General features: G+C 59.8%; 1 protein-coding gene across 1 annotated transcript; it reads left to right on the top strand.

Annotated features, from left to right (window-relative positions):
• Window positions 1-1,197: 1,197 nt before the first annotated feature.
• On the top strand, window positions 1,198-26,087 carry RNF157 (ring finger protein 157). Its single transcript, XM_051635046.1, is given in 21 exon segments — window positions 1,198-1,369; window positions 6,934-7,052; window positions 11,367-11,455; window positions 12,080-12,226; window positions 12,772-12,889; window positions 13,003-13,069; window positions 13,225-13,268; window positions 13,662-13,709; window positions 13,990-14,061; window positions 14,597-14,756; window positions 15,002-15,114; window positions 15,417-15,655; window positions 15,733-15,841; window positions 16,043-16,123; window positions 16,125-16,155; window positions 16,466-16,662; window positions 16,805-16,870; window positions 17,233-17,281; window positions 18,815-18,925; window positions 22,647-22,687; window positions 23,514-26,087. Coding segments are annotated over 20 exon segments (1,989 nt in total). The 5' UTR covers window positions 1,198-1,281; the 3' UTR covers window positions 23,514-26,087.
• Window positions 26,088-27,075: the final 988 nt, after the last annotated feature.

Consider the following 27,075-nt stretch of genomic DNA (forward strand, 5'->3'; position numbering starts at 1 on the left):
GGACACAAAGCAGGGAGCCCTGGGGATGGCCTCTGCTCCTCACTGCCGAGGAGATCGGGCTCCCTGCACATCTCCCGTGTGATATTTATAGCACTCGTGCTATCAACTCTAATCAAAATCATGTGATGCTCCACTAACTTGCACCGCAGGACTAATTAATCACCGGGGGTTTGAAGTGAGAGGCCGAAGGGTCCATCCCTCACCTTCCTTCTCAAGGGGAAAGTGCTGAGGCGCCCAGTGCTTCCCAGTAGCTTAGTGCTGGAGAACTGGGGGAAATCTGAGGGTGCCTTGGGGTGCAGGGGAGCGGACAGCCAGCTCCCTGCCTCCAGAGGCTGTGCCCGGCAAATGCAGCTGCTGCTGCGGAGCAGAGCAGGGAAGGCAGGACGGAGAAGATGGAGGTGTGTGCTGGGGGGGCTTTTAACCTCACCCGACCCCCCCTATAGCACCCTGCTGCCCTGGGTTGTTCCCGGAGGAGCTCAGCCTCCCGGGCACACGGCGGCTCCGGCTCCTTTTTCCTGCTCCAAGTGACCTGTTGGGAAAAGTGGAGGAGTTGACCTTCTCTCAGGGGACACCCCGACAATTGGGGGGGGGGGGGGGGGGTGTACATGGAATGTACCCACGGCGCTCTGAGGTGCAGTGCTCTGATCCAGCCCGGGGGGAACAGGCTGTCCCTGGGGGGGGGCTTGCTGGTGGGGCTGGAGGTGAGGCTGGGAGGAGGGTGTTTGGGTGGCACTGGGGTGGGCAGGGGTCACTGGGAGATGTGACTGGGGGGGGGTGAGATGAATGTTATGGGGGACAGGTGGTGGCACGAGGGGCCGGTGAGCGGTACTGGATGGCAGCGGGGGTGGCAGGCGGGTGACACTGGGGCCACGTGTGTGACACTGGGGAAAGGGGAGGGGGGGCGAGGAAACAGAGGGCAGGTAATTGCCACTTGAGGGGGGTCCTGCCGTGCAGTTGGGGGGACACCGTGGGAGGATGATCCGGCGCGGGGGGGGGGGGGACGACGACAGTGTCAGCGCCTTGTGTGTCCCCCCCCTCAGCCCAGCGGGCATCCCGGAGCCGTGGCGGGGCGGAGCGGGGCGGAGCGGGGCTGGGGGGGGACCCGGCCTGGCCCCGCATTGGCGCAGCCCCGGCGCTGCCGCGGAGGCGGTCCCGGGCGCGGCGCAGAGCGGAGGATGCTGCGGGCGGGGGCCGCTACCGCCAGCCCCGGCCCCGGTCCCGGGCGGGAGGGTAACCCACCGCATCCCTCCCGCATCCCTCCCACTGAGCCCCGGCCCGGCCATGGGGGCTCTGACCAGCCGGCAAAACGCAGGCGTGGAGGAAGTGGATATCCCCGCTAATTCCGTCTACAGATACCCCCCGAAATCCGGTGAGCCCCCAGCCCCCGGAGGGTGCCGCGTCCTGGGGGTGGAGGTAGAATGAGGGAGGGGGGACACCGGGCACCGCTTTGCTTTAAGGGCGGATGCCCCTGAGCACCGCAAAGCAAACCCTGACCCCCGCAAAGCGGGGAGGGAGGGCACCCTAAAAATATAGGTGTGGTGGGGAGGGCACCCTAAAAATAGTGGCGGGCAGGCTGGCTGTGTGCGGCGCGGTAGGGATGGGGTCACCCGAGGGGTGCCCCCTCTCCAAGTCGAATCTGGCCCCAAACTTGGGTGAGTTGATGCCACTTTAATTATAATATGGTTATTGTTATTTGTGCCACTGGTCTGGGTTGGGAAGGTTGGAGCTCTTTTTACAGCCGGTTTCCCAGGTGCTGCTGGCTCCTTGGGAATAAAACTGGGTTTAAATTCCCGGCAGGATGAGAGAGGCTGGGGTGTGGGAGGGATTGGAGGGGATCCCTCCTTCCTAGGGCCCTGCCCCACAGCAGCAGCCCGGCCTCTGCCATGGGGAGACTTCTCCTTCCCCCGGCTCCTCGGTCTCTCCCGGCCCTGCCTCGAACCTTGTGCATGACCTTGGAAAATCCGTCCTTCCCTCCGTGTCTCGGTTTTCCCTGCAAAGGGCCGGGCTGGGCGGGTATCCGGGGGGGGTGGGGGGGTGGAAGGAGGTAAATGTGGGGAGGGGTCCCTGTGGGGAGAGGTGACGGGGTCTGGTCCTTGGGTGGGTTTTGTTTCAGAGCCACAAAAATAGCAGGATCAGCAAAAGATGCCCGGGAGCACCGTGTGTGCGTGCAGGGATTGCCACGGGATCCTTGCAGCACTGAATATTATTAATAGGTGACTATTTTGGTAGTTAATAGGATAAGGTAAATGCTTGGGTTGTTAACGGTGTGATAAATGACTTGCTAATTACAAATAAACACCTCCTCGGGAAGAATTATAGCCAGCACAAACCCTGCTCTTATCCTGCAAAGCTGTGATTGGCTTTAAAAAAAACCCACCACAACATTAATCTAAAATGGGTTGCACAGCTGGCTGGCACATCTGGGCAGTGGGGGTTAAACGGGGTGCTGCAGGGTGGAGGTGGATGATCCCGGGGCTCCCCCAGCTGCCCCTTTTCTGTGGTTTCAAGGCCTTTGTCACCTTGATGCCAGCTGAAGCTGGACAGCCCATCAGTGGGTTTGCTCTCTGCAGGGCTGTGGTTCTGTGCATGAAGGAGATTTGTCTCCGGGCTGCTTCTTGCTCCTGAAATATCCAGGGGGTGGAGAGTCCCAGTCCCCTGCCCTGCTCGGGGGGAGCAAATGCACCCAGCTGAGCACTTCCAAACTCATCTCAGCTGCAGGCTGGTACTTAACTCCAGCTTTCAGGGAGAATATGGGGGTTTCAGGTGTGCTCAGCAGGGCTGGTCGCACCGATGGGGTATCAGCAGAACTTGGGGGACGGTCCTGGTGTCCTCGGGGAGAGCAGCAGGAGGTGCCCAGGTGACACAGCCACCTGCACGGGGATGAGGGCAGGCTGGTGGCTGTGGGGGATTATGGCTGGTTTGCTTTTAATCCAAGAGGGATTTGCCTTCAGCACTGCTGGCAGCTGAGAGGGAGCCAGGGGGGGACGTGCAGGCAGTGGAGCTGATTCCTCCGTGGTGGCAGCACTTCTCTTGCCTCCAGTGCTGCCTGGGAACAGCCACTGGCTTTGGAAATGTGGTCCTGGGGGGGAGTCTCACGGGACTTCGGGGCATTTTCCTCTCTCACGGATGTGGCTTGGGCTGTTGGGCTTCAGGCTCATCTGGGATGGCTGGTGCAGCCCATGGGAATAGTGCAGCCATGTCTTGCCCTGACCAAACATCTCCCCTTCCCACCCTGGGGGTCCCATCCCAGGCGGGCTGCAAACGGGATTAGTTAAACCAGCATTTGGAAGCAAGGGCTGGGATTTAGTTCAGCAGCTCTGATCTCATGCTGGCAAACGTGATGGGCTGGAGAGCAAGCAGGGGCTGTTGATGGAACCTGCTGCCTGGCAGGTGGGATGGCTGTTGGGGCAAACCCCTGGCTTTTAGCCCTTGTCTCTGGCTGAATCTGACACTGAGCTACCCTGAGGGACATGGATGGGGGGGGACCATGAGCAGAGCATGGCTGGGACCAGGCACAAGGGGGATAACCAGGCAGTGTCCCCGCGGGTGGTGGCACTGCCCTGGCACCGGGAACAGCCGGGGGGCTGCAGTGGGGCGAGGGCTGATGCTGCAGCACCGTGGCCAGAGTTTGGCTTCGCCTGCGGCTGCCGCTGGCCCTGGCTGCCCACTTCATGGTGCTGAACGAAATCAGCCCTGCCAGCTCACCGGGCGGGGACGGGACAGAAGCACCCGGGGCGTTTTGATGGCTCAGGCTTCACCCAGGTGGTGCTGAGCCCCTCGCAAGACCCTGTCCTGGCACCCACTGCCTCGGGGTGCTCCCACACCCTGTGCCAGCACCGTGCCACAGCCTGCAGGGTGACCACAGCCTGCAGGGTGACCACAGCCTGTGCAGATCCCAGCAGTTCCCTCGCCGGGAGGGTGCAAATGGGCTGGAAAACGAGCTTTTCTATTTTAGCTGCTTTCGGAGAGCCAGGCTGTGACCCGCTGAAGCACCCGGGCTCTGACGATCCAGAGCCCAGAGGCTGTGATACCAGAGCCGAGCCAGAGCCCAGCAGGGCAGGGGACAATCCAGGGCATGTGCCACCACGTGCCAGAGCCACGGGCACGGCCACAACTCGCACCAGGGCCTGTGCCCACGGGGTCTTTTTGGGGCACCTGGACAAGGTGGCATCCCTGGTGCTCCCAGAGGAAAGGGGCTGACAGTGTCGTTGGCACGGACGGGTGCCAGATACACCCCCCGCGCTGGGGCAGGGCACGCAGGACACGCTTCGTTTTTCTAGCATCATCGGGCAATTTTGGTTTCTTCCTCCTCTCCAGCAGCCGCTCTGTTCAGCCCTCCCCGCAGGCTCGTCAGGCCTCTGAAGTTTAAGATCTCATTAAAACCCGGCGGTGTGACCGTCCTTGACGGGCTTTCCTTCCTCGGGGGCAGGCGTTGGTTAAGGCTCTATAATTAGCTGATAATAAGGTGGCTGTGGCTGGAAAGGTGCTTCCCTCCTCTGCCACCAGGCTATGCCCTCGGCATCACCACGGTGGCGGGGCTGTCACCGTCCTGCCGGTGCCCTCCCCCGGGGGCTTTTGGTGTTGCCCCCCTCCCCCGGGCGTTCCTGTGCTGGTGGCTCCCTGGCAGAGCCCAGCACGGCTCCAGGTTCTTGTTTCATGGTGAGGTTTTTGGAGGACCTTCCTTAGGAGGGAGCGTGAGGCCAGTGGCAGCAAAGAGGGAGCTGATGCCCCTGGGCCGTGCATGGGGTGCTCTGGGAGCCTGCAGCACCCAAGGGTGCTCCCAGCCCCCTGCAGAGAGGCTGAGTGATGGCAGCATGATCCTCACCCGCTCTGCCCATCCTATGGGAGCCCCCAGCACCCTCCAAACCACAGCTGGGGCCATTGCAGAGACCCCGTGTTCCACTTCTCAGCTTTCCCCAAGTGCTGGAGCTTTCCTGCAGGTTTAAATATTCTTCTTATTATTATTTCCACCCCCCCATGTCCTGCTTTTGCCCCAGGTCAGTGCCAGGAGAGGCTCTGGATGGCCCCAGTCTCTCCCAGCCGTGCTGCTGCAGGCAGCTCTGAAGGCTCTTTGCTCTTAGGTGGGGTGTTTTTTTGGGGTTGTTTGTTGGGTTTATGGGTTTGTTTTGTTTTTTTTCATCCTTTCCCAGGGAGGTGCCTATAAATTATGTAAGTGGAAAATGGGACCAGAAAGCAGCAGGCATCAATAATTGATGGTTGACGTTTGCTAATGGGCGGCTGCATCCGGGCATCCCTGAACCCAGGGGCCCTGCTCCTCCCTCCTGCCCTGGTGTTAGATCTCCCTCCTCCTCCCTGGTGAGCTCCAGCCTGGGTTTTGGTTTTGAAATGCAGTAGGAAGGGCTGGTTCAGCCCTGGGCAGTCGCTGGGTCTGCTGGAAGCTGACTGCCAGCTCTGACTTGAGTCCCCGCAGGCAGAGCTGCAGCCCAGGCTTAAGCTGCTTTGATCTGCAGACCCCAAAGGTTTTGTTTTGGGGTGTTCCCAGGGGGCCTGTGGATGCCTCAGTGCCCTCAAGTTTGGGGTTGCTGCAAGCTGGACCCCATCTCTGTGGCTGCTGGGACACAGGATGCTGTGTCCATCCTCCATCCATTTTCTCTCATAACTCCCTGTACACCTGCTCATCCCTCTTCATCTCCCCCTTTCCTTTTCCCACCACCAAGGAGAAGTCCTGACCCTCCTGCCCTAGCTGGATCCTGTGCCATGACTTGCTTTCCCCAGGCAGCAGCAGCCTAGGTGCCCTGGATGAGGAGCAGGCATCAGTCAGTTCCTGGCCTTGCTGGGAGGAAAAGTCCCTATTTTACTTAGAAGTGCCCGACCTGGGGGCTGCTCCCAGCATGGGGAATGGGACGTGCCAGAATTTTGGCTCCTTGCAAGGGAAGAAGGGACACTGGTCATTGCCCAGCATTCATCAGGGCAGCGTGGGGCATTTTCAGGAGGGGTTGCTGACCTCCTGGAGGTTCTACAGCCCCCCCAAATCATCCCTCCTGCAGGTGAGCCCTTCCTAGGGAAGGCTGCAGGCTGAGAACCGATAGAACTCGGTTCATTTGTGCTTTGCCCACCTTCCTGGTGGTGCCTGCAGCAAAGCCAGGTGGGTGCTTGGCTGCAGACACTCTGCCTTGAATGGCACAGGAGGTCTATGAATCTGGGCTCTGGGCAGGAGGAGCATTGCCTGTTACAAGGGCTGTGTGTCTGGACTGTGCTGCCCCTTCCTGGCAGCATCCACGGGGATGAAGGATCAGCCTGGTTCCTCCCAAAGTTTGGAAGATTTGCTGCTTTGGCAGCACAGGCTGCCCCCTCTGCCTCTCCTGCCTCCTTGGGAAATTAGCTGGGGTTTATCAAAGGATTAATTAGCACTGCTGCCCTGGGATCCATCTCCCCTTCCTGCCCCCAGACCAGGATTCGGCTGCCCCTGCCAGCACGGGGATGGTTCAAGGTCAGGGTGACCTTGGGTGGCTCAGACTGAGCTGGGACTGGCAGGGATTTCCCTGGCAGGGAAAGGGGAGCAGGGGCTGTGTCTGGGCAGGGCAGCAGCTGAAGCCCCAGGGGCTCATTCAGCTCCTGTTAAATCCCAATGGATGGAGCAGATCCTGAACAAGGTGCTGCCCTGGCCTTATCCCAGCTCTCTCTGCCCTGGCTTTGGCCACCACTGAGGCCGGGCAGGGGCACGGGTGCTGGCAGGGCTGGGGGGGACGCAGGCAGGGGTGGGCAGCAGGAGGGAGCCAGGAAGGGTCGCTTCTTGATGCAGACAGGGGTGCTCTCCACGAGCTCAACCCAAAAGTCTCCCAGCAAGGTGACCTCGGGGACAAAGCCACCGATTTGGCGGCTCTGTGCTGCTCCGTAGCCTGGTCGAAGCCCCCTCCTCCCCCCACCCCAGCCCCCCACTCTGCTCAGACGGTCTCTCTGCTGTCTTTCCAGGGAGCTACTTTGCCAACCACTTCATCATGGGCGGCGAGAAGTTCGACTCCACCCACCCCGAGGGCTACCTCTTTGGCGAGAACAGCGACCTCAACTTCCTGGGAAACCGGCCCGTGGTGGTGGGCACTGGGGGGAGAGGGGCTGGAGAGGGGGTGGGGTACACACGTGGCTGTGCCCCTTCCCAAAATGGGGAAGCCTGCCCGTGTCATGGGGGTGCATGGCATAAGGCTGCCACCCCCCCCCCGAGGGCAGAGCCAGCCAAGCACACCCGGGGGTGGCCCGTGTGGGTTCTTTGATGTCTAATAGAAGAGCTGGTGACTTGCTGCAGCCTGTCTTCTCCCGCACCCACCTGCTCCTCAGCCACACGAGGTCACGGCTGCACCTCTCGCCTCGGTGTCAGACGTGAGCTGCAAAGGGTGAGCAGGTCTGCAGGTGGTTGGGAGCAGGCTGGGTCATTGCAGGTGCCTTTGGGTGCTGCAGTTGCAGCTCAGCAGACCTGCAGGTATTTTCTGACCCACAAGGGCTGCTTGTACACACAAACCCAGTGGCTCCAAAACATCAGCTGGTGAAGAAGGTGGTGAGGGGTAACGGGCTGATTTAAGCCAACTTCTGCTTTCTCACCCTGTCTTTGAGAGCTGCTTTTCTTCTTCCCTTTCCCAGCTCAGCCAGGAGCCATCGGGATGGTTCAGGGAGGGGGACATCCCAGGAGTGGCTCTGCTGTGGGGCAGAGTAGCTTGGAAAGGAGGAGAATATTCCTCAAGCTCTAGCAAAAAAAGAGGGGGGAGAAAGAGGGGAAGAAAGGGGTGTTGGGGGCTGTGGGCAGCACTAAAGGGGCTTGTGGTGCTGCTGGTCCTGGGGAAACCAGCTGTAGGGGAGGTCCCCAGACCCCACCATCCTGGAAATGTTTTTATTTCTGCTCCCTGCCTTTGGGAAGGGAGGGAATTAGAGCACAGTTGTCCCCACTGTGGGTTTTGGCAGTGGGGGCAAATGTCCCCTGCTCCTTTGGGTGCATCTCTGCAGGGTGGCTCACCAGCATTGGCTGGGGAAGTGGGGAAGTGGAGGGGGGGGGGGGTTGGGGAGAGGGGGGTGCCAAGCATTAAAAATAAAAAATCAAGGTGAGAAATTAAAAGGCACCAAAGCTTTTCTGTAGAGTTGAGATAAACTTGCCTGGTGCTAATGGTCCAGTTTTCAAATGCTGCCTGCTGTGGGCTGGCGAGGCTGCTGCCATCCCTGTTTGTGTTTCCTCCTTGAAATCAGCTTCAGCAGCATTTTGGCAGCATTGGCAGCTCAGCCCTGGGCTGTGCCAGAGCAGGGATTCTGGTCGAGCCAAGGGCAGGAGGATCCCCCCAAAACCTGTGGGCACTTGGTGGGCAAAGCCAGCCCCTTTCTCTCCATCCTCTGCACGTCCCCAGAAAATGACAAGTCAGCACTTGGGTTGTCTCTCTCCAGCAGTGAGCTCTGAGAAATCCTCTTGATTCCAGTAAAAGCCTCTAAACTGCCCAGTGAGCAGTTCCTGAGTCAGGCACCCTGACAGCAGAAGCAGCAGGGAAGGCAAAGGAGCAGCTTGGAAACAGCAGAAAGAATTAATACAGCTTTGCAAACTCAATTGCCTTGTTCCAGCTTAATTACTGAGGGACCTGGGCTGCAGAGCTGTGACTGAGTGGGGGTGTTTTGGGGCTGGGCTTTCAGGTCAGACCAGTCTGGGAGCTTGGGGGGGCTCAGGGAGCAGTCGTGTTGTTTCTGGTCCAAGCCTGTGTCCTGATGTCCAGGCACTGTTTGGACAACTCTGATCCCCCAAACCTGTCCTGATGCTTCTTGGCTTTAGTGTTCTGGCCTGTTGTGAGAGCCCTGGCTGGCCTGGAAATGTTTGAAACAGCCAGTGCTTTTTGGTGGGGGATTTATTTTGGGTTCCTTGAAGTGTCAAGGGCCAGGATGGCTTGGAAAAATGGTGTCCCAAGTCCTCTCAGAGCTGAGTGCCTTGGCTGAGCTGTTAACAGCACTGCTGCTGTGGGGATGTGCCCAGCACCCAGAGGCTGGGCAGGCTCTCCCCTCAACAGATACGGGATAATCTGGATTTTCCAGTTTGGGACTGGTTCCCAGGGGGCTGGGAAGGGTATTGCAGGTTTAAGAAGCTGCCACCATGCTGGGACACCTGTGCTGAGGAGCTGTTTGTGGCACCCAGAGTGCACGGGGTGTTTGGGGAAGCCTGGGAGTGTTGAAACGTGCTGCTGGGTTTCCCTGCCCACGCAAACCAGCCTGGGTCTGTATGTAGAAAAACCCCCAAGAAAGATTTTTGAGGGTTTTTTATTTTCCCTTCAGCAGAAGCCAGGCTGGACCAAACATTGTAGATGCATGGATGGTGTTTTCAAGTGCATAACAGTTGTAGGGAGTTGTTTTCCTGCCTCTCTCTCTCTCTCTTTCTCTCTCTCTTTCTCTCTCTCTTTCTTTCTCTCTTTCTTTCTCTCTCTCTTTCTCTCTCTCTTTCTCTCTCTCTTTCTCTTTCTTTTTCTCTCTCTCTCTCTCTCCCTTTCTCTCCCTTTCTCTCTCTTTCTCTCTCTTTCTCTCTCTTTCTCTCTCTTTCTCTCTCTTTCTCTCTCTTTCTCTCTCTTTCTCTCTCTTTCTCTCTTTCTCTCTCTCTCTTTCTCTCTCTCTCTTTCTCTCTTTCTGTCTCTCTCTTACTCTCTCTCTTTTCTCTTTCTCTCTCTCTTTTCTCTTTTCTCTTTTTTTCTTCTTTTTTTAGCTTGATTCAAATTGAGAAGATGCAAAAACTCCTTTAAACAACCCCTTTTCTGATGTGCAAATCTGGCTTGCAAAATTTCATCAAAAAAAAACCAAAACAACCCAACCCTCCCCCCCCCCTCAAAAAAAGGGGCCCAGACGTGGGTGGGAAAGAGCCCAAACGGGGGTGGCAAAGTGGTTTCTGCAACAAGAAATTTGCCTGCAGAGCTTCCTCCTCCTGCCTGGCCCAACGGCCCCCACAGGGCTGCTCCCAGGGGGCCTGGGTGCCTCTTCCCTCACCCCTGGGTGCTGTGGTGGGAGGGGGCTTTGCACCCTCTCCCTGTGAGCTCTGCTCACCACGGCCTGGTTTGGGTAGGGCTCAGCTGGGCAAGGTGCAAGGGAGCAAGACTGGATTGCTTGGTTAATTTGGGTAGCAGGGGACATATCGTGACATGGCGTGGCATGTTGTGACATGGCTGGGCTCCTTTCCTCACTTGCTCCCTTCCAGCTGTAACGGATGATTCTGCAGGTGCCCCAGTTTAGTGCTCGTGACTGGTTAAAAAGCTCATTAACAGCAGATTAATGACTCAGCCACCCCTTTCCCCTCCCGGAGGGGGCAGCAATTCCAAGGTGGATTTATCTTCCAAGCACCCTGTGCCATCACACCGGCTCCAGCCCAGGTTTAGAAGCTGCCTTTCCGTGGCACTGGTGGGACTGGAGTCACGGGGTGGTGGGATGTGGGAGGTGATGCCCAGGTGGTGGAGGAGGGATGGGACACCCTGCCTGGCCCTGCGAGCTGCCTGTCCCACCCCTCAGAGCCCAGCAACGGGTCCCCCAGCCCCATCCATCCCGCTCTGCAGGGCTTTGGGGACAGGAAAGGTGACGATGGCTTTGGGGACAGGGTAAGTGACGGTGGTTTGGGGGACGGGGAAGGTGATGATGACTTTCCCACGCGAGGGCGCCAGGGACACGGGAATCGGGCACCTGGCTCCCCGCAGGGCATCATGAAGTGTCACCTGCACTTCAGTCTTCTCCGCTCGGTGGGGGGGTGCAGCAGGCACCTCGCTGTCCTCAAACCCTCCCCCCCCAGCCCAGGCTGGGGGTGCTGTGGGGGGACAAAGGGACCCAGGGAGCCTGGCTGGGTTACCTGCTCCCTCTCCCTTCGGCTCTCCTCAGCACCTGCCGTCCCCGACGGCACCTGACACCCTCCTGGCCCCGGCTGTTCCCTGGCACACGGTGACGAGCCAACCAGCCCCGCGGTGATCCCGGGCGAGCTCTGCCTCTCCAACACGTGGCTGTGTCATCCCCTGGGGGGGCTGATCCCTTCCTGGGGCTCAGCCTACCTGGGAGATGGGGAAGGCAGAGCTGGGTCCTGCGTTGCTTCCCCAGTGCCCTCGGTCTCCCTCGGGTGGCTGCAGTGCCAGAGGGGGTGTCCTACGGATGCCACCGTGTGTCGTGTCCCACCCCCCTTCGTGAAACTGTCCCCTGCTAGGGCTTTTGGGCTTGCTCTTTGCAGAGGGATGTCCCCCATCATCGTGCCCAAGTGCCAGCAGGAGCTGTGGGTGCTCAGCACCCATCCAGATGCACAGCCCACTCCGGGTCCCTGCCTCGTATGGGGTTGGGTCACTGGGGGGTCCGGGGACAAGGTCTGTGGCCACCTTAACCCCCCACACCCCCGTGTGCGTCTGCCTTCACTGGTGTCTCTCTCGTCCTAGTTCCCTTATGCTGCTCCACCTCCTCAGGAACCCGTGAAGACCCTCAGGAGCTTAATCAACATCCGCAAGGACACCCTGCGCCTTGTCAAGTGAGTCCTGGGGCTGGGGGGGGGCTGGGGAGGGCGAGACGGGGCCGGGCAACCCCCAGCCGTGGGGAGGGAAGGGTCCGGCTGGGTGCTCCCAGGGAGTGCTGGGCACAGGGAATGCTGAGCACAGGGAATGCTGAGCACAGGGATGCTCTCGTCTTGGCACAGCTGGGCAGAGGGGGGACAAGCCACCAGGGTCCAAACGTGCCCCTTCCCGCCTGGCACGGGTGAGTTCCCCGCCCGCGGGCACCGGCTGCGCCGAGGGATTAAAGGAGCTTAGTGCTGCCTTTGAAGTGCTTCGGTTTTCTTCCCTCCTCCGCTTTCCAAAGGCTTTGTTGGAGGGAGGCTGGGGCTTGCGACAGGGATGGGGGGATTCAGGATTACAGCTGAAATCTCCCTGCGGCACTTCTCAGGCTGCAGGCTTGACCTTGAGCATGCCAGGCTCTCCTGGCGTGCCTCAGTTTCCCCGGAGGAGAGGGAGGCAGCCTCTTTTGGGGCCATGGGTGCCAACGGCAGCAGAAGATACTTCCTGGGGCACCCCGAGGGGTGTCCATCTCCCAGACCCCAGGGGTGTCCATCTCCCAGACCCCAGGGGTGTCCATCTCCCAGACCCTCTGTGCTCCCCAGGTGCTCAGAGGAGGTGAAGACCCCAGGGGAAGAGGTCAGCAAAGCCAAGGTGCACTACAACGTGGAGTTCACCTTCGACACAGACGCCCGGGTGGCCATAACCATCTACTACCAGGCTAGTGAGGAGTTCCACAACGGGGTGGCCAGGTAAGGAGCCCCAGCCTGGCCTGTGTCTGTCCCCCAACCTGGCCTGTCTCCCCACAAGCCTGGTGTGTCCCCTAGCCTGGGTATGGGGCTCTGCTGATGGACATGAAGCCCTCTCCTCTGTGGAGCATCTCTGCTCCTCAGGCCACGAGGCAGCAGCTGGTGGGGCTGTGGATGGAGTGGGGTTCTTTGCCTTCCCTGGTGCTACCACCAGGTCCTGCCAGTCCCCACCACCTCCTTCCCTGTCCCGTCCTGATCCCTCCTTTTACCTCCAGGTCTGAGCTGAGACCAGGACAAGCCATTGCCCCTCCCTGTCCCCATCAGGGTGGCTGCAGAGTCCTCTCTGTTCCCTCCTGTCCCGTCTTGGCTGCCCTGGGGTTGTTTCAGCCCTGTGGATTATTTTAGCCCCTTTTAAAGACTTCCTGCTTCAGCCACAAGAAGCATCTGGGAGGAGAGGAATGACCTCTCTCTGTCCCTCCTTCCCCGCATCCCTGTGAGCCGGAGGACACTGGGTGGTGCCCCTGACTCTGCTCTCTCCCGGGACACAGCTACATCCCCAGGGACAACAGCCTGCAGTCTGAGACAGTGCACTACAAGCAGGGGGTGTGCCAGCAGTTCTGCGTCCCCTCCCACACCGTGGACCCCTCGGAGTGGAGTGAGGAGGAGGTGAGTCCCACCAGCCCGTGGCATCGACTTGTGGGGCTGGGTATCAATTAGGGATGCAGGATGAAGCCTCCATCATTGCTCCATCTCACCAAGGCTCTTCTGTCTCTCTCCAGCTGGGCTTTGATCTGGACCGGGAGGTCTACCCCATGGTGGTGCACGCGGTGGTGGATGAAGGAGAGGGTGAGGAGGAGCTTCCTTGCTGGGCTGGGCTTTCCCAGTTGCTGGCACCACGGTGCCAGCCCTTGCACCAACTGGGCAGAGCCTCTGGCTTCTCCTTGCTGCTGTCATGGCCCCTCGTGTCTCCTAAGCCCTGTGTGTCCCTTTGTGTCTTGCAGAGCACATTGGGCATTGCCACGTGCTGCTGGCCACCTTTGAGAAGGTAAGTGCCCAGCTGGGGCTGTCCTCTCCTCTCCTACCCCCTCACCTTCCAGGTGCAAGAGCCTGGAGAAACCTCATAGGACTTGGGACCATGCTGCTGGGCTGGGGCTATTTTGGAGCTGCTTGTGAAATTCTGGGAATATCCCCCAAATCCTTGATTTTTACAAACCCACTTTTGAGGCATTTAATCTCAACTTCATCTTGCTCACTCCAGCCTTGCAACGTGTGACATCTCACACCTGCCTGGTACCAGGGTGTCAGGAACAAACAGAATTGCTGCAAAATGGGCTGGTTGGGAGTGAGGTGGGAGCAGTGATGGGGGCAGGCAGGTGCTCGAGCAGGGTGGTCCCTGGGGTGCTCAGCACCACTGCCCACCCGTGTGTTCTCCCTCCAGCACAGTGATGGCACCTTCTGCGTGAAGCCCCTCAAGCAGAAGCAAGTGGTGAGTGTCTGGGTGTCCCCAGGGTGGTGGCAGCTGCCACCCTGCACATCCCTGGCTGGGGGAGGGGAAGGCAGGCAGGGGCTTTCTGGGAGCAGCAAGCTGTGGTGTGGGCCTGTCCCTGCCCTGCTCCTGTCTCCCAGGGAGCTTTTCAAGGGCAATTTTGGGTGTATCTGTGCAAAGAGAAACTGCAGACATTGGGGCTAGGAGGGCTGGCCTGAGGAGGGGGCTGCAAGGGGGGGGCATATCCTTTGCTCCTCACCCTTTCCCCACGGGGTTGCAGGTGGATGGTGTGAGTTACCTCCTCCAGGAGATCTATGGCATCGAGAACAAGTACAACACGCAGGACTCCAAGGTAGGCACCTGCATCCTCCAGCCTCCATCCCAGGGGACTTCCCTTGTCCCCTCGCCCTGTCCCCTAGCATGGGTCCAGCCACTAAAACATGCTCAGGGCAAGAGTTTGCAGCATGGCACAGAGCTGCTGGGGCAGTGCAGGTCTCTGAGGACACTTTGTGTTGGCATTGAAGCTGCTGGAGGCAGAAAGTTGAAGGACTGAGCCTTTTTCCCTCATCCTTTGTAGTCCCCTGGAGGGGTGGTGGCTGGATCTTGATGGCTTAGGAGGGGACCATAGTGCTTGGAGGCATGTCTCCATCACTGACATATGCCTAAAAGCTGGGGTGAAGGATGCCTCCCTGTGTGGGGTGCTTGATGCCTCTGGCCCCAGCTCCCAGCCTGTGGGAGGGGAGGGATGAGGTCCCAGGGTTGCATTTCAAGAGCAGGCAGCCCAAGGACAGGGGTGAGACCCCCCCCAGCCAGCTCTTGGGGCTCCTAGCTGTTTTTTTTAAGAAGCCCAAGGCCAAGTGACTCCCTCTCTCTCTCCTGTGGGGCAGGTGGCTGAGGACGAGGTGAGTGATAACAGTGCTGAGTGTGTCGTCTGCCTCTCGGACGTCCGGGACACCCTGATCCTGCCCTGCAGACACCTCTGCCTCTGCAACACCTGCGCTGACACCCTGCGCTACCAGGCCAACAACTGCCCCATCTGCAGGCTGCGTAAGGGCTGGGGAGGCTGGCATCTCTGGGGAGGGGGCTGGCATCACAGGGGAGAGGGCTGGCATCTCCAGGGAGGGGGCTGGCATCTCCCACCCTCAGGCTTTTGAGTCCCTCCAGCCCCACGCATGCTGATGGTCCTCCTGGGAACCGGGTGGTGTTTGGGTGGTGTGTGTTTGCGGGGGGGGGGGGGTGTATCCTTTCAGCACCCGTTTTTTTCACCCTGCCCTTCACCCCTACTGCTGCAGCTTTCCGAGCCTTGCTTCAAATCCGAGCCATGAGGAAAAAGCTGGGTCCCCTCTCACCCACCAGCTTCAACCCCATCATCGCCTCGCAGACCTCCGACTCGGAGGAGCACTCGGTCAGTGCCCGGCTGAGCCTGGGCCACCCCTGGGGCCAGGCTGGGGAGGTCTGGGGATGGACTTGCTTCCCAGGCTCAGAGTTTCTTTACTGAACGCAAACCGACCTTGCAAAAACAAACAGGGCTTTTGGTTGGGTGGAAAGGCTGTGGAATTGGGGCTTTACGTTTGTGCGAGGAGTGTGTCCGTTCTCTGGGTTTTAGCTTCTCCCTGGTGCATCCTGATTCCCTGGAGAGCAGGGGCGAGGGGAAGCAGTGAAACGGCCCAGGAGGGGACCCTCACCCCTTCTCCCTTCTCTCCTCAGTCCTCAGAGCACATTCCTCCAGGCTATGAAGTGGTGTCACTGCTGGAGGCCCTCAACGGGCCCCTGACACCCTCACCAGCTGCCCTGCCGCTGCGTGCTTTGGGGGACCCCCCGGGGGTGGGGACCCTGCCCTCCTATGGCAGCGAGGGGCCCCTGCCCCCCCTGCGGGCCCTCTCGCCCCTCGAGCGGCTCCCGGACTGCGGCCCCCCGGGGCTCAAGCTGAAGAAGAGCATCTCCAAGTGAGTACCGGGGTGGGCGTGGGAGTCTGGGGGCTGTGGGCAGGGGTAAAGCCCCCTGATGTGTCCCTTCTGGGCAGGTCTATCTCGCAGAACTCCTCCATCCTGCCTGAAGAGGAGGATGAGAAGTCATGCATGGAGTCAGAGCTGAGGGTCTCCAGGAGGAGATCCCTTGCCCGGCACGAGGAGGTGAGCGCCTTCCAAAACGTGCTGGTGATGAGCTGAGGCAGTGGGGGGTGGCAGGTTTTTGGGGGGAGGCTTGGGAGCAGAGGGTCTGGCTGGGGTTTGCCCCTCCTGGCTCTTCTTCCATCCATAAGGATGCCTGGGGTAGATGGATCCATCCTTGCCGAGTATCCTCCATCCTGTCCTCCCCACGGGCTCTTCTTCCAGGAATGCGGTGCGACGCCGGAGAGTGAAAACCTCACCCTGTCATCATCAGGAGCCATCGACCAGTCCTCGTGCACCGGGACCCCCCCTCTCCTCCACCATCTCATCCCCAGAAGGTACAGCATGGCGGGGCTGGCGGGGACATTGCATGAAGTCCTTGGGGTGTCACCTCTGCTTCATCACCCACAGACCTGAAGATGGGGACATGGGGACAATGATCACCCTTGCTTCACCACCCCATAGACCATGGGGGCCTGTAAGCCTTGGAGCCCCAAAAGCTGCTGGCAGCTTCCCACCCATTCCCCCTCCATAGCACCCCACTCCTCCTCATTAACCCCCTTTTCAATTAGATGGTTCTGTGCTGTGACTCACATGGGTGGGCTTGGGGGGGTCCAGCAGCCTCACTCAGCCCCTGCTCTCCCCCAGAGCCTGTCAGCAGCAGCCTGGCCCAGTCTGTCATGTCCATGGCCTCCTCCCAGAGCCAGCACTCCCAGCTCAGCACTGACACCGTGTCCTCCATGTCTGGCTCCTACGTTGCTCCGGGCACAGAGGAGGAAGAAGAGGAGGAAGGGGACATGCTCCCCTCACCCGCGGCCGCCAGTGCCACAGCCTCTGATGGAGAGGTAGGGGCTGGGGGGCACACAGCTGATGGTGCCCATCACCCCCAGGTTCAACAGCTTCCCTGTGGGATGGAACTTCTCCAAACCCACCAGCACCAGCCGCCTTCTTGTTGTTCCTTCCATCTTTCCCATCTTCTTCCCACAGTCAACCCCTGTGGAGTCCCCGGATCTAAACTTTGTCAGCATCTCAGCCGAGGAGCGTGACGCCGAGGTAACTGTGCCTGGGAGCTGTGCTGCCACCTGGCACCCTGAGGGGACTCCATTTGTGCCCTTGGATGGGGAAGCTGGCACCACCTTCCCCTGGGGCTGGGCTGGGAAGGGGCTGCCCACACATCCGTGTTCCTGCGGGGCTGCCCTGGGGATGGATGGATGGATGGATGGATGGATGGATGGATGGATGGATGGATGGATGGACGGGGCAGTGGGGTTGTCCCCTCTTCAGGATCATCTTCTCAGCCCATGGAAACCCTGGGGAAAGGGACATTCAACCCAAAGGGAGGTGGGCATGGCCCCCACAGGGTGCTGGGGTGCTACAGGGCTGCTAACACTCACTGCCTCTCCCCTGTGCCACAGGGAAACGACGTGCTGGAGGACGAGGACGCCTCTCCCACCCAGGAAGATGGTAAAAGGCCCCGGGTCTTTGTTGTCCCCTCACTTTTGGTTCCCTGTCACCCGTGGGCAGCCGAGCGCGTGGCAGAGGCTGTGCTGGCCCCAGATCCCCTGCCTGCCAGCTGCTGTCGGGGAGATCCCTGGGTGACTCTGTGAGCACCAGGGCTGGGAAAGCATTTTTCTCAGCAGGGCCACCCACGGGTGGGTTGAACACCAGTGGGGGGGAAGCCAGCTGGCCACAGGGACCCCAAAGAGTGCGGTGCGGGGTGCGGAGCAGGGGACAGCCGGTATGTGGGATCTGATGGTGTTTCCAATGGGCCAGGTGGGAAAGAGGCTTCTTTTCCCCCTCTCCAAGAAGGTCTTTCCTTGCATTTCTCAAAGTCTACCCTTTAGGGACCCCTGTCTGGGCAGGTTCTTGTAGGAAGGGGCTGCAGAACTGTTCCCTTTGGGATGCTTTCCTAATTTTTCTTGGCCTCAATGTGGTTTTGCAAGTCAACACACACCCTGAGGGCTCCTTCCTTACACTCCAAAAGCCAAGGAAAGACATGGTCACCCCTGTGTCATCACTCACCAGCAACCTTGGATTTCTTCTGGGGAAAAGGGAGGCCCCCAGTGTGCCCCCTCCCATGTCTGCAAGGCTCTGGTTAGCAAAAAATAGGTCAAAACTGTTCCCACATCCAACCTGGACACAGAGCCAAGCTGGAGAGCGGGAACACCCATCCCCAAAATGTGGTCTTTCCCCTGCGGGGAGACTTTTGATGACGTGGAGATTCAAATGTGACAAGTGGGGAGCAACCAGGGGCTGTGACGGACATCCGTGGGCATCCAAACAACTCCAGGAGCAGGACAAGCCTTTCTCCTTAGGGCACAGTCCTGTGCCCATTCTCAGCAGGGCTACCGGCATCTCTGGGAACGTCCCTGCCAAGGTTTAGTCGCCTGCATCTGATGGATGCAGGTAAGAACCTGGGGGCTGATCTCCCACACAGGCGACGCTAAGAAGCAGAGTTACCTCCCTCAGCCCCAAAAAGCCTCCACCTCCCCCCCCACCCCCCCACCCCTGCAAAGCTTGGCTACAGCTTCTTCTGCCCCATCATCCAGTCGCTGCCTCCTCCCGCCATCCCCGCGGCTCTCGCGCACGCGCCGATGGTGCCAGAGAGAGGTGACGGGAGGCGACAGGTGCCACCGCGGCCCGGCTCTGCCAACCAGGGACCCTGCCACACAGGAAGGTTTGGTTTGCACCCTGGGCAGGTCGGCGAGGGGAACAGGCTGACGTGTGCCGGCTGCCCGTGGCTGCATGGCCGCTGTTCCGCTGCCCCCCCCGAGCAGCTGGGGCCGTGCCCAGGCGTTATTGTCCGCTCTTCACCCGCTCCCATCTTAGACCCATCGTGGGTGGTTTTTTTTTTTTCAATCTATTTTTTCTTTGGCAAGAGGGGTGGGGAAGGGAGGAGAAGATGCAGCAATCCCATGGCTAAAAAGGCAAGGGCAACCCCCCTCCCACCCCCCCACCCCCCTCCCCGCGGCGTTAACTGCCTTAACTCCCTTCCAGGCCCGAGGACAGGCGCTTTCCTCGGTCTGAGGTGTGACAATAACAATGACTTGGGCATCGCACACGTGAAAGCGCTGGACAATAAACTGTGCTCTGAGGCCTGCTTACCTGGTGAGTGGCCGTCTGCTGAACATGAACTTGGGGGTTGGGGGAGGGACAGTTCCACTCTTCCCTGCATCGCCCCCAGCCCTTCGCATCCACCCTTCCTCTCCCGCTACCATCGATCCTCATCGTCCCCACCACCCCTGTCCCCAGCAGGTTGTCCTCACCCCACCACCCATCCTGCTGTGGGGCTGAGCACCAGGCACGTCAGCACCCGGCATCCGTGGGTCAGGGTGACCTGTCACCACCGGGATGTCCCCGGGGGCTTGCAGACTTGCTTTGTTTTGTCCCTTGGCCAGAGGGCTGCTGGCAGTAGCCCTCCCTGTGAAGGTGACTGTGTGACATGAGGGTAGCCTGGTCCAGCCTCATGGTGGCTGCAGCAGCATTTTGGGGTCAGGGTGTGAGCCACAGCCAGTCCAGCCTTACCCTAGGGGCTGCCTGACTCCCCTTCCTTGTCTTCCAAGACAGGGAAGATTGGGCACATCAGGCTGAGTTGTCCTTCTGCAGAGCCCTGCAGTTCATCCTTCTTTTCCATTTCTTCATGCTTTTTTTCCCCACTCTCCTTCCACTTCTGTTTCCTCCCTCCTTCTCTCCATCCCTTTTTTCTCTTCTTTCTCCCTCCCAGGCTCCTCTGTCTGTGTGAAAGTTCATGTTCACTTTGTGCCAACACGGTTTTCTCAACCCATGCTTGTGTCCCCTCCCTGCCCAGAGTTGCCAAAAAGGTGACAAATGTATTGGTGACCTTCAGTCCCCATGCAGACCAAGGGAACAGTGGGCTGAAGGACCCTGCCCAGCACTGCAGGCTCCTCTCCATCAGCCTAGGGCATGGAAAAAGCTCAGATTAAGCCCTCTGAGTGTCCAGGTCTGTGACAATACATTTGTGGACAAGCTGAAAGCAACTCTGCCCCTGCCTTGCCCCTTCAGCTAAATTTGTGGCAGGTCCCAGACCTACAAGCTGGTGCTGGAGCACTGGGAGGGTGGGTGAAAACCAGCCTGGCCTCCCCAGGAAGCAAAAGTCCATTCTCCCCACCTTCTCCTTTGGGAAAGGATCCTCTCTCCCACTGCCTTGCCTGTTCCTGGTGGTTTCTGTGCTGAAGAAACACTATAAAAGCTCTTGGGGAGGAACAGGTGCCTGCCACAAATGCCTTGTGTCCCCCTCCATCACCCTCTGGCAGCAGCTGGCTGAGCCCCCCTGGGGCTGAGCCCTCGGGGGGGCATCCCAGCAGCCCCTTTGCCTTTGCTGGGGCTCCTAGCACAGCATCCCCCAGCCCTGGCACCAGCCAAAGCCACCCCTGCCTGTGTTCCCCCTTGGTTGTGCCAGGGGGAGGATGAGGAAGGAAGAGGCTTTGCAGCCCAAACATGGGGTTAAATTCTTGCTCTGCTGCAAGGACTGTGATGGCTTCATCCCCCTCCTGGGCTGAGGTGCAGAATTTGGCCTCCTAGGCCAAGCCCAGCTGAGGATGTGCTCTCCATCCTTTGGCCACCACCTCTGTCCGTGTGTCCGGGGGTTGCTCTGCTTGGAGCCCTTGGCAGGGACCCGCGCAGCCGCCGCATGAAAGGGGCGATCCAGCCTCGGCACTCGCTGGGAAAAATGGGATGTTGCTGCTGCTCCTGCAGGGGCCGTGGCAGAGGAGGTGCAGAGCAGGGGGGCTTTGGGGCTACCCAAGGTCCCCCGGGGATGGCAGAGGGGCCAGAGGGAATAACTCCAGGGATGCAGAGCTCTGCCCTATAAGGGGTTGGAGATGAGTTGCCCTGGGGTGTCCCGGGGTGCTGGGAAGAGCTCAAAGGGTTGGTGTGGGGAAGGGGAGCAGGTGCCCACGGGGCTGTAACGGCTGGTTGGTTGTTTCCTGGTTGCAATGGGTGTTTTGCAAGGTTGGTTTTGTTCGTTAGACTCAGGGCAGCTTCCTTCCCAACCCCCTCTGCTCCCCCTGGCAGCAGCCACCCGCTCTCGGGACTCAGCAGCTTTGCAGGTGATGACAATTTGAGGCACCATTTAATCCTGGTGGTGCTGGATCGTAGTCCCTGGGCTGGTTTGCATGCACTGAAAAAGCCCTTTTTGGCAGAGGTTTCTTGCAGGTTTGGATGTAACTGCATCCACAGGGTCAGCAAGAACAGGACAGACTTCTTCTTTGGGGCCAGATGCTGGTTTATTGAAAGCTTTAAAAGAAAATCACCTTGACCAGAGATTATAAAAATAGTAACATTACCACTCCTTCCCCAGTTTCTCTTGTGGGGAGTTTTTGGCATGATCAGACCCATGGGTTTTGCCCTCTCTGTAATGGATGAAGGGGTGGGACATGGTTTTTCAAAGGGGAGAGGTTTGCTCTTCCAGCACCATTGAGAAATCTCTGCAGATTTCAGTCAGGTAGGAAAGGCTTTTGGGAGGAGTTGAAAGGCCACGTTCCAGGGATTTTAGGACACAAGGCTTAAATAAAACCTGCAAACTCGTATCCTGGAGTGGATCCTGCAGAGCCCTGGGCTGTGCAGTGGGTTGCAGGGGCTGCCCTGGGCTTGGAGCCTCCTCTGGCTGCAGCCACAGCCTCTGCCAGGGACAGGGTGACATTGGAAAGAGAAACTGGGGGAAGGCACCTGCCAGAAAGGTGCAGAGGTTTGGGGAGCTGCTGCACTGGAGGTGGGAGAAGACCTGAAATCCCCTGAAGGCTTTTTCTGGTTTCATCCCCCAGAGGATCTGAGCTGTAAGTGATACTGCAGCAGGTCAGGCGAGCCAGCTGGGTTTTGCCATGATGCTCTCTGGGAGCTGGTCTGAACAGGGCAGGCTTGACAGGGCATGGGAGAACCCCCTCCTGCAGCCCACAGGGAGACCAGGAAGATGAGCCCAGGGACAGGGCCCTGCTGTGGGTCTGGACTGTGTCCTGCTGTCCCCAGCCCTGCTCCTCGGCAAGGGGGCACTGAGCAGAGCTGGGTCTCTACCCCAGAGCCCTGCAGTGACTTATGCAATATCAAGCTCCTAATGGGATTTGGGGGGGGGTGTGTATGGGGGGAAGGGGGGTATGCGGTCCTGTTTAATTGCCCATTCCCTCTGGGATCTGCAGACTTGACGTGCCTCACTCTCCAGCCTGAGCTCACCAGGAGAAGCCGGTTGAAAAGGCAGCTGTTGCCTCCCATAAATCAGCAGGCAGCGGGTTTTTGTTGCTCCCTCTCTAAGGAAGCCTCAGCGCTTTTCCTTCACCTTGGGGTGCCCTTGCACCTCTTTCCCCCCCCCCCCCTCCCTTCCCTTAGCTCAGAGTTGCTCCCACCCACGGGCACGGGGCTTAACCTCCCTGATGGAAGCAGCCCCCCCCCTGTTTTAGGGGCGCACCCCCCGCTCCCGAGGGCACCGCGTCTCCTCTGAGCCCTTGGGGAGCAAGCAAACCATGAAGAGTGCAGGCAGGTCCCCAGCTCTGCCCATCACCCCCGTCGGAAGGTGCTGCCTGCACCGGGGACCTGCAGCTTGAGAGGGGGCGTGCGGGAGGACCCGCCCCGCACCGCCCGCACGCCTGCCCCTCCTCGCTTCCCCTCGCCGCCAAACCCTGGGGAGGTGCCACGCGTGACAGCCCCTCTCAGTGTCCCCCGTCGGTGGCAGCTCCCTGGCGTGGCCCCCCGACCCGTGGGGCAGGCAGTGAGCCCCCCCCCCACGGCCCCCCCGCGGTCGCCCCGTGCCTTGCTCGCCTGCGTGTCCCACGCTGCTCCCACCTTCACCATGTGCCTTCTGGTCTCTCCTGCCACGCAGCCGCCGGGCCGGACTCCTGCCCCATTAACATTGAGGACTAGGTATGAGACCCCCCCCCCCAGAGCCTGCACGTGTCCTGTCACCCGGGAGGTGGGGGGGGTTGATATTTCTGGGGGTTCCCTTGTCGTCCTGGCCAGGGTGACATCCCTTAGTGCCTGATCTGTAGCCCCCACAGCACGTCCACGTGTGCCCTCTCGCTGGGAATGGGGGGGGAAGAGGCAGCCCCTTTCCCTTTGGGTCATCAGACCCAGCTGCAGTGCTTCCCGTCTGCTCCTCGACATTCCCAAGCCATTGGGGGTTTAAGGGGCTCCCTTGGCCCAGAGAGGTAAGTGCAGGAGCTCAGCAACCTTTGCTGCAGCCAGAATCCAAAGCAGGGCTGGGAAGGTGGGTGTTATCTGGGGAGACTTAAATTGCACCCCCATGGAAAGCTGAGCTGAGCACACCGGTGGGCTTTGGGAGCACGAGCTCCGTGGGTTGTCCATGCCAGCTTGGTTGAGTCCGTGAGGCATGGATGAGCCCCAGTGGGTGCTGTGGATGGCAGCACAGGGCTCTGGCAGGGACAGTGGTGGCACCCAGGCAGCCAAGGGAAGTGCTGACCCCACTGTGCCCGTTTCCCTTCCCTGCCAAAGTCCCTGGGTACCCTCACCCCCAGGCTGGGGGAGCCGGAGCAGTGGGGTGGGTTTCTGCAGGCTGGGGCTGAGCCAAAACCCCAGCAGAAATGTGGCTTTTCCAAATGTCCCCACCAACAGCACCACCTCCCCTTGCACGGATGATTCCGTTTCACCTGGGGGTACTGGGGTGTAGCTCTAGATGCTTGGCCCAAGCCACCCTCCACAGCCTCTAACCACCCCACTTCTCCCCCCCCAGGCCTGGAGGCAGCCAACAACACCCACCTGTGGCAGGCACCCCGGCCCTGGTGTCCCCCCAGCACCCGAGACCTGGAGCAGGCAGCAGCTGCCCTGCCCGTGTGAGGGACCAGCCTCGGTGGGGACACACCCCCCCCCCGCCCACCGAGAGGGACCCTGGCATCTGGGCACCACGGACATCACCACCTCCATCCCTTGGCTGTTCTGGGACTGATTTTTGAAAGAAAAGACGGTAACTTCGACTTTTCCTCCCTGCTCCCCCCCCTCCCCGTGCAGAGGGGGGGGGGCCAAGAGCCATGTCACTTCAGAGCCCCCTAATCAGCACCTTCCCGTCCTCCAGCCCTGGTGGGGACAGGCTGGGGTCCCCTCCTGCCCCTGCCCACCTCACACACTCGGGCTCCTCTCCTCCAGCATGTGGAGCAGTGCCCAGTGCCATGGGATGGAGTCACCCTGCAAAGGGGTCTTGGGATGTTGGCCAGAGGGTGATGATGGATGAGGGTGCCCGGGGGTGCAGGTTAAGGGTGGGTGTTGGTAGTGGCATCCTTGGTGCACGAGCCAGTGACCTTCAAGGGGGGGGCTGGCCCTCCCCAGGTTTGCTGGCACGTGCCCCTGCGATGCTGTGGGATGTTCCCATTAAGGCACTGGGGTGATGGTGCCCACCCTCAGATCCCCTTCCCTCCACTCTTCTCCTGGGCAGCACATGGGCTTTTGGGCCCAAGGTTGCTTTTCCCCAAGGGATGGAGCAGGGTGGCAGGGGTGAGCAGGGGGCCTGGTGTCCCCCCACCCCAGTCACCTGCCCTCGAGGCATCACTAATTTAACCTCACTGTCTTCCGTCCTGCTGCGAGCTCGGGGCTGTGCCCTCCCTCTGGAACAAGTGCCAAAAGTGTCACCCCCCACATCCCACCTGTCCCGCCCTCTCCATTGCACTTTGTAGCAGGGGATGGATGAGGGTGTGGGAGCTGCCCCCCCACCCCTCTGTCCCCACTCCTCTGTCCCCATCCCTCCATCCCCTGCTCTCGGGCCAGTGCTGGGCTGACAGCACAAGCTGGTTTTACTCCAGGGGACAGGCATGCAGGGACACAGCCACAGATCTTGGGGACCTGCTGGGGCCGTTGGTAGAGGCCAGGTGCCATTCCAGAGAGCCTCAGGGACAGTCAGAAGCTGTTTTGAGGAGCATCAGACCAGCACCCTAATCTAGCAACCTCTGGAGCTGTTTGGGCCAGTCTAGGGCAGGAGCCTGCATTCCCCCCTTTTCCCCCACTTGGTTTTCTCAGCAGCACGAGCCAGGGGAGATCCCCCTGATGCAGACAAAATAGCAAAGGCCACCTCTTCCTAGCAGGAGAAGAACATGTTTCAGAGCTATTTTAGGACAGAGATGTTCATGCAGTGAAAGCAACATCCCACAGCAGTTGTGGGGAGCAGGTCCCCACTGCCCCTCACAGCTGCAGAGCACAGGCTCCACTGGTGGCCGTGGCTCCTAAAGGGGAACAAAGCCCTTTTTGGGGTTGGGTTGTCTTACCCACCTGGCTTACAGCTGGGGCCATGGTAGCTGCTCATTCTGTGGCCTTGGTGTGGGTCCTGCTGGACGCAGGGTTGGTCTTGGCCACTTTCCTGCTCCCTCCTCCGGGCTCCCTCCACCCCATCAAGTCTCACATCAGCTCAACAGCTCCCAGATCTCTCCCTGGGAACCCCAGAGCTGGGCACTTGATGGGAGATGACATCTCCAAACTGCCATCCCCAGGATGGGAGCTGCTAACAGTAGAGAGAGCTGGCACAGCAGGGGACAAGCCTTGTGCCCTGCTCAGGGACATTGTGCCATGGTGGGGCTCCCCACAGGTCTGGGTGTCCTGGCCCCAAGCAGCTGGCAGCACCCTTACTGGGCACAGGGAGAGCCCTGGGAGTTCAAGCTGAGCTGAGGAAACCAGGGAGGCTGCAGGAGGCCAGCTGCTCCCACACCCTCGAGCATGGGTAGGAGAGGGAAAATCAGGCTGGTGCTCCACGGGGGGCTGGTTTGCCAAAGCCCACCACCCTTCCCTGCAGTTTAAAAGGGAACAAGGAGAGCTCTCCAGGCCTGGGCACCTGGCATAGGGCTGTGATGGTGCTTGTGGCTGCCAGCACAACCAGGCCAGAACAGGCAGGTCCTTGCTCAGGAGGGTTGTGGGAGGTAAGCAGGAAGGTTCAGCAGCTGCTCCAAGCTGTGTGTATCCCAGGGCTGCAGGAGCAGCCAGATGAGCTGATGAGGTGGCTGCCTGTGGATGCCTCGCTCGGAGGGGCCGTGGCTGCTGGTGAGTGCAGAGCCATGGAGAGGAGCTGGGAGGAGGAGCAGTGTGCTGCAAGGAAAGGAGGGAGCATCCTCTGCTGTGACACAGGAGATTTGGGTGTCATCCTTGGCCACCTGGAGATGCCAAGGGGCAGGCAGGTGCTGGCAGCATGAGATGAAAGGTCATGGCCCCTTGTTCCAGCGACCCACCCTTCGGGGATTGAAGGAAAGGGAACCAGATTGCTGCTTATGACTTTGCTTTCAGCATGTTTTGGATTTTAAGAGTATGTTTAATAAAGGGTATCTTATGTCAACAAAGCATCCAGAGCCGTTTTGTGGTTACAAGGTAAGGGCAGTTGGGGTCTTGGGGGCTCACTGGGTGGAAACCCTTTTTGGCTGGGAGCACCCACCCACCAAGGCACCTCCCCAAAACCAGCCCAGCTACTTCTAATGTCCTAAAACACTTTGCAAGGTCCCTTCCAATTCAGTATCCTACCATTCTACATGCTGCTTCCTTCAAGCCCTGCCAGGATGGAGAAGGTGGAAATGCAAACAAAGCTTATGCAGGAAGAGCCTGGCCTGGTGTAGTGGCATCTCCCCAGGCAGATGGCACAGGCTCTGTGGCCCCTGGGACAGATGAGAACACCCAGATGGGACCCATCTTGGAGGCCTTCTCAAGAAGAAGAAGAAGAGCAATAAGGACCTGGGAGAAATCTCTCCAGTGCTGGGGAAGAAAACCGGTGCTTGGGAGCGGATGCAGGTCTGGGCAGTAGCAGCAAACATTCAAACGAGAGCTTCCAAGGCCGGAGCGGAGCAGGGCTCCCCGTGAACAGCAGCAGAACACGGGTCAGTGGATCCCGAGCGCTCGGTGCCCCCGCACAACCTCCCGCCCCACGCGGCCCGGGCCCAGCCGCCACCGGCGGGGACGCTCCCGGTCACCATAGCGACGCGCGGACCAATGGAGGGCCGGGAAGCTGTGTACGGGGCGGAGCGTCGCCAGGGCAACGCGCGGACCAATGGCAGGGCGGGAAGCTGTGTACGGGGCGGAGCGTTGCCAGGGCAACGCGCGAAGCCGTCCGGAGCAGCTGCACTCCCGGGCAGCCCCCGGCGGCCGCAAATCACGGCGGCTCGGCAGGGCCTGGCACGGCGGAGACACCCCCAGCCCCGGGGCATCGCACCCCCCCAGCCCTCCCCACCGACGCGGTTTTAGGCCTTTTGACTTTTTTTTTTTTTTTTTCCCCCTTTCGTCCCCTTTTTATTTTTTTTTTTCCCCCCTGTTCTGTTTGGTTTGTTGTGTTTTTT

This window comes from Apus apus, chromosome 17, assembly GCF_020740795.1.
Source record: "Apus apus isolate bApuApu2 chromosome 17, bApuApu2.pri.cur, whole genome shotgun sequence".
NCBI classification, from domain to species: Eukaryota; Metazoa; Chordata; class Aves; order Apodiformes; family Apodidae; genus Apus; species Apus apus.